The sequence below is a fragment of the Colletotrichum karsti genome (assembly GCF_011947395.1).
Source record: "Colletotrichum karsti strain CkLH20 chromosome Unknown Scaffold14, whole genome shotgun sequence".
Classification (NCBI taxonomy): domain Eukaryota; kingdom Fungi; phylum Ascomycota; class Sordariomycetes; order Glomerellales; family Glomerellaceae; genus Colletotrichum; species Colletotrichum karsti.
In genome coordinates, this window is record NW_024065914.1 from 701,505 (window position 1) to 707,610 (window position 6,106).

At 54.2% G+C, this 6,106-nt stretch overlaps 2 protein-coding genes across 2 annotated transcripts; both read left to right on the forward strand.

Moving 5' to 3' along the window:
* Positions 1–522: 522 nt before the first annotated feature.
* CkaCkLH20_05153 (uncharacterized protein) lies at positions 523–1,766 on the forward strand (the record flags this gene model as incomplete). The annotated part of the gene is made up of 2 exons (XM_038887872.1): positions 523–745; positions 799–1,766. 2 exons carry the CDS (start codon positions 523–525, stop codon positions 1,764–1,766), a joined length of 1,191 nt encoding a protein of 396 aa, XP_038746914.1.
* Positions 1,767–4,004: 2,238 nt separating this feature from the next.
* On the forward strand, positions 4,005–5,993 carry CkaCkLH20_05154 (uncharacterized protein; the record flags this gene model as incomplete). Its single annotated transcript, XM_038887873.1, has 1 exon — positions 4,005–5,993. One exon carries the CDS (start codon positions 4,005–4,007, stop codon positions 5,991–5,993), a length of 1,989 nt encoding a protein of 662 aa, XP_038746915.1.
* Between the last annotated feature and the right edge of the window lie 113 nt (positions 5,994–6,106).

Genomic DNA, 6,106 nt, shown 5'->3' on the forward strand with positions numbered 1-6,106 from the left:
GGTTTGGAGAGTGGTGCACGTAGAACAACATGATATCTGGGGATTTTGGTCTAACCGGGAGGCAGCGCCGTGGCCGGCGCTGTTAAACGTGACGTCATGCTCGCCAGAACAAGACGATGGGCTACGTGCCTGACCACGAAATACCGTGTCATCTTGATGAGGAGTCATGCGCGGTGTTGGTGTTGGGTAACATGTTGGGTGTTGGTGTTGGGTAAGGTCGGTGGTCGGCCAAGCTGGCTATCCGGGAAGGATGCTGACTAAAGCGACTAAAACTACAGAGGATAAAATCAGCCTGGAATCAATCGAATCAGGCAACCTCCAGCATCCATCCAACTCAGCAATACAAACCACTTTAAACCCGTATCACCGCGTCCTTGGCCACTCCGGGATTCACCAGAGCAGCGAATCTCAGAATTAGCTATTTCTCAACTTCCCTTTTCCCCTCCCTTTTTGGCCGCTAAGCTTGCACTCTTCTGCCCACGCCCTACCGGTGAGGACGCTGTCGCTTTTCATCACGTTGCCATGGAATCGCCCAACTCTTCGGGTCTCTCCCGACCCTCCTCCTCAATTCCGACCCAGCCTGAGAATCGCGTGAACAAGGCCAATCGCAGCACCTTCGCAGCCAAATACAACCGAAAGATGTTGGACTGGCTCGGGAAGCAGCTGGCGAAGAATCCTGAGGCTGACATCATCAATCTTCTTTCGTCCACGTACTCAGCGGAACTGCAAGAGCACATATCTTCAGGTGACAACCCTTTCCGGCGACAAGCTGACCATTGCTGACTCGTGATGCTATAGCGATTGCCCCGCCGATCTCAACGAATGGAACTTCGGACTCCAAACCTTCTCTCCCGGCGAAGGACATCCGCTCGAGGCTTAATATCGCCGCTTCATCGACCATTATTTGTGAGCTGTCCGCAGAAGTAGAGGAACTCTTTCGACCCTATGAGGACCTCTCAGCCGGGCTTGTGAGCCTGCTGTCCGAGAGCGATGTTCTCTACGAAAGCAGTTGGGCAGCATCCGTCATGGTCTTTCGGCTAAGCGAGAACATTGTCGTAAAGATCACAGGCGACAAAACGTCTCCTGTGAATGAACACCAGTCGCTAGGCTACCTTCAACAGCATCTACCCGCTTTCCCTGCCCCGAGGCCACACGGTGTCATACGCCACAACAAGCATACCCTGCTTTTCACGAGCTTGGTTCCGGGCATCACCTTGGAGAAGATGTGGCCTCAACTCGACAAGGCGGGAAAGCACAACATCAGCTCCCAGCTTGACACCCTGCTGTCTACGCTGAGGTCGCTTCCCCACCCGGAGGACGCTCCACTAGGTGGTGTGCAGGGGGGCGGTGTTAAAGATACGAGGCGATTTGTTCGTCGCAGCCCTGAGCAAATCATGGATGTCAGGCAATTCGAAGACTTCATCTTCGCCGGGTCCAAGACCGCATCGCCCCTCTACACTGACATCTTGCGCGGTCTGATGCCAGCTTCGCCAGCCAAGTGCGTCTTCACACATGGCGACATCCGCCCGGCGAATATCATGGTGTCCCGAAGCGAAGATGGAACCTTACGGGTTGAGGGCATCATTGATTGGGAGTCGAGTGGCTTCTATCCCGAATACTGGGACTGCGTGAAGGCAACAAACAACCTGACACCAAGTGACAAGTTTGATTGGTATCACTTCCTGCCGGAGCCTATATCCTCAAAGCAGTACCCCTTGCAATGGTTGATTGATAGACTGTGGGACCGAAATCTTGTGAATAGCTAGGAAAATAAGAACACATATTGTACTTTTACTAGAAGATCAATACTATCTAAGGGGAGAACTATGCTAAAGCTCTAGCCTAATAGTAGGAATACTCTCTAACTGAGCCATACTATGTTTAATTAAAGTCACTTCTGAAAATCTATGGGATCCTTAGCTGCCTTAGTAAATAGATGCCAAGCTACCTAGGTATGAAACACTGAGTACTGTTCACTGAACAGCGCTTAGCAGTCAAAACAGAAAAGGGGTTTCAATGACATATAGATGCGGCTGTCACTGGATGTCTGAAGAGGGAATTATATTGTAGACAGATTGTGGTTCATGTCTCGACGCTGAAATGGCATCTCTCATTTATACACATTCAATAGCCCATCGTTCACTGGTCACTTAAGCAAATGGTATGTCCTTGTTCATCTCTCATGTTCATCTCTCATGGACGTCAAGATGCCTCTCATTCAATTATTGAGTACTGTTCACTGAACAGCGCTTAATGAGACTGAACAGTGTTCGGCCTAGCGGCAGTTCGCCTTGGCACGAATCTACCACCTAGAGGGTAAGGAGGAGGGTAAGGAGGAGGGTAAGGAGGAGGGTAAGGAGGGTAAGGAGGAGGGTAAGGAGGGTAAGAGCCTTTTGTTAGCTTGGAAACTGAAGTGTATGTGGTATGATACCCTACCTAGTCGATGCCAGTTCTGCTGCTATTTGTTTCCATATGTTTGATTGACATCCATCACGGAGTTTGTGCTAGTTTTACTTCAAAAGAATCGCAACCATACCTAGGGTAGATTTGGGTAAGCTGGTGATCCTTTAGAGCAACGGCAACAGTTCACGCAAATGATACCTTACGTAAGGTCAGGTACCTTATGGAAGGGAGGAAAGATGCTCTGCTGGGATGCACGGGGCGCTTTCCGTTTCCAATAGCGCTGTTTGCTTGATTAGGTAATACGGCTTAGAGGGGAAGGCACGATGCTTTTTAGCGCTCAGGGAGGAAGGAGAGGTCAGTGGTTCGCCCCTTCCTATTCGAACTTGCGCACCTTTCATTTTATCCGCCAATCCGACTTCTTTCCTCGAGTCGCTAATTCTTCTTTCCGGTTGCTTTTCTTCTACTTCTTTTTTTTTTTTTCGATAGATACATAGGATGTCTGTACTGTACTCTACTGCAACCTGGAAACATCTCATCTGCATGTCGATCTGACACAACATGACCTCGTCTTTCTCCAATCCCCTTTCGTCCCTTGGTCGTGCCTCGAGTGCCGACTACCGCTAGGGCCTTCCGGTTGATTGGGCGTCGGATGGCATCGCGTCCAAGCACGACCACTGGCACGTCCTGATCTGCAGGCCAAGTGCTTCGTCCTGTCCTGACTGGACCTGCAAACCTGGTCCGTAAGGTACGAATACCCGCGTTGTGCGAATCGAAGTCCATGGCACACGCTGTCCATGTCCAGTGTTTGGCCGTCCAGCCCCGGCTACATTAGCTCACTTCGAAACATGGCGCTACGGTAATAGTGACTGGAGGCACCAACTCATTCTTGTTATTATTATTCCTTCATCTTTCGCTCAGGCAAATGGCAAAAAAAGGGCGTCTTCGGGCTGCAAGCTGCAGGCGTAAGCTCCGTCCCGCCGCCCTACACCCGTAACCCGTACGTACGGGTCTCTCTCTCCCCTTCCAGGTTGTCTCGCCTCGTTTGGTCACGCTCACGCTCACGCTACCCGGCGAGCCATTCGAAGGCCCGACGAGAACCTGGAATTCCATTTTGCCCTAGCCACTCTACCGGCCTTCCTTACCTCACTCAATCCAGCCTTCCAAACACTTCGCTACGCCCTCACCTGTCACTCACTCACTTCCTTCCTTTCAACATTCCGGCCTGGCTGCCTACGAGAGCTCGGGACTGGCTGGGCTTGGCTGATCAGGGAGGCTCGGCCACACGTCCCGTCTAGTCTGCTCACCTTGCTGTCGAGCATCGCTCATCAAATTTTGACTCACTTTCATCTCACCTTCGCCCGATTCGAACGGTCGCATTCCATGCTCAATTCGCCTCTTCCCCTCAGCGTCTCGGGGTTTCAAACGAGAATTCATTCCAACTATCCGACATCAAGGAAACGACGACAAGCGACCGACCACGACCACGACGACAACCCCCAGACGAATACCCACGATCCCGACGGCAGACAGGCACCATCCCCGGGGCGATCTCCCCCACACAACCCCCGACGCGGTGAGCCAGCCCAACAACCCCATCCGCCATGCGCCTCACCAGGGCCCCGCGATGGAGGGCGGCGAGCCGCAACTCCGACAAAGCCTCCGTTCTCACTCTGCTGGGCATCTCGGAGCTTCTCAAACTTCGCGGCAAATGGTCTCTCGCACTGCGCCTCGGCAACTTCGCTCTGCAGCAATCCCGTGGATTGGGTACCCTCACCGAAGGTCTCGCCCTGCTGAGCGTCGGCCATGCCTACCGCAATCAGACACCAGAGGACTGGATCTCCGCCCAGCACCATCTACGCATGGCCAAGCTGCTCCTCGAGGGGCTACCACCAAGCGAAGATCAAACCTTTTACCTCATGCGCGCCGTTTTGCTTCTCGGTGACACCCTTGTGCGCCGCGAGGACATGGGCGACATTGTCGAGGCCGAAGAGCTGGCGCACTTGGCCGAGAGATTGCTGCGCAAGAGCCGCGAACGACCCGGCAAGACCTTTCGATGGACGCTATTCACGGGCTCATGGCGCGACTTCTGTCTTCACTCCATGGTTGAGCTGGGGGAGATCTACTATTACACAAGTCGCTGGGCCGAGGGCGAAAAACTACTGCGCGAGCTGGTGCCCACACTGGTTAAGAGGAGGGGGAAGCGGCACGTTACCACCATTGAGGCGCAACGAGATCTTGCGAGCATGCTGGTCAACCAGGACAAGTACGAAGAGGCCGAAATGGCCTACCGTATTGCCAGGGACTGGAACGAGGACGTCCCGGTATTCGGGCACGAAGAAAAGGCTGCCATCGACTATAACATCGCCATGTGTCTTTCTGAGCGCGGCAAGGATAACGAAGCGAGGGACGAGATTGCCAAAATGGACTTGGCTGCCGACCTACTGCACTACGCTAACGGTGAATGGACGCTGAAACTGGCACGTTTGACGAGCTTGCGATTGAAAAAGTACGACGAGGTCATAGGCCTCTGTCAAAGGTTTCAACGGGTGCTGGATGAACACAGAGCGAGGTTCGGCCTTTGCAGCCCAGTCACGTTGAGGAATATGGAAGATCATGTCACCGCGCTCAAGGCCCTGCGCAGGTGGGATGAAGCCATCGTCATTCTGCGCGACATGTGCCGCCGCGAAGCGAGCGACGTCGCACGCGTCGTCGAACAAACACTTGAAACCCGCCTTAACCTCGCGCACACTCTCCGCTATGCCGGTCTTCACGAGGAAGCCGCATACGAGTACCGGAAATGTCTCGAAATCGAACGCTCTGCATCCGACGACTACAAAGACGAGGCCCAGATTAGGAATATTCTGAAGTACCTGGCATATCTGTACGAACTTTCCGGGGATAAGATGAACGCCCTGATCGCCTACGCCCAGTTACAGCGGGAGTACTGGGGCCGACCGAGCCAACACCGAAACTTCATCAAGTATGAGTGGTGCCGGGGGAAGATGTTCATGCTACAGGGACGATGGGAGCACGCGCTCAAGATGCTGCTCAGCGCGCTGGCGGTGAAGAGGGGCGTGGAGACGGCAGTGGCCATAATCACCGGTCTGCCTATTGAGGCCGTCCATGCGATGCAGCCCGGGAGAAGGATTCCGGAACCCACACAACCCGACGTTCTCGAAATCGACGACGAAATCGACGACGACGAACAGCAGAGTACCCTGGTGGAAAAAATCGACAGCGCCGGACAAGTGAAGGTTAAGGAGGTCCCTCTCGACGAAGACGAAGCCGACCAAGCCTGGGACGAGGTCGACTGGTGGGAGGAAGTCATCAAGGACGCCGTCGACGCCGTGAGGAGGGAGCAGCCGTTCCAGGCGTGCACGCCGCTCGACGAGGCGGACTCCGAGGTCGACGAGGACGAGGTCCAGGAGACGGTGGACGCCGTCCTGACGATGAAAAGCGGGTATCCCGCTGTGCCGGCCGGCGAGGAGTGGTCGCAGCCGCAGTGGGCGAGGCTCCCGGACACGTACGAAGAGCTGGTGGTGCAGCAGAGGAGGGTGACGGAGGAGAGCATCAGGACGTGGGTTCCCTAGAACGATTTACGAAGTACATGGGGGGGCGTTGGGTTTTCTTTGTGGCTCGTTAATAAGGGGGGGGGGGGTTGCTCCTCCCGTCAATCCGAAGACTTGAGACCAATTTAAAACAA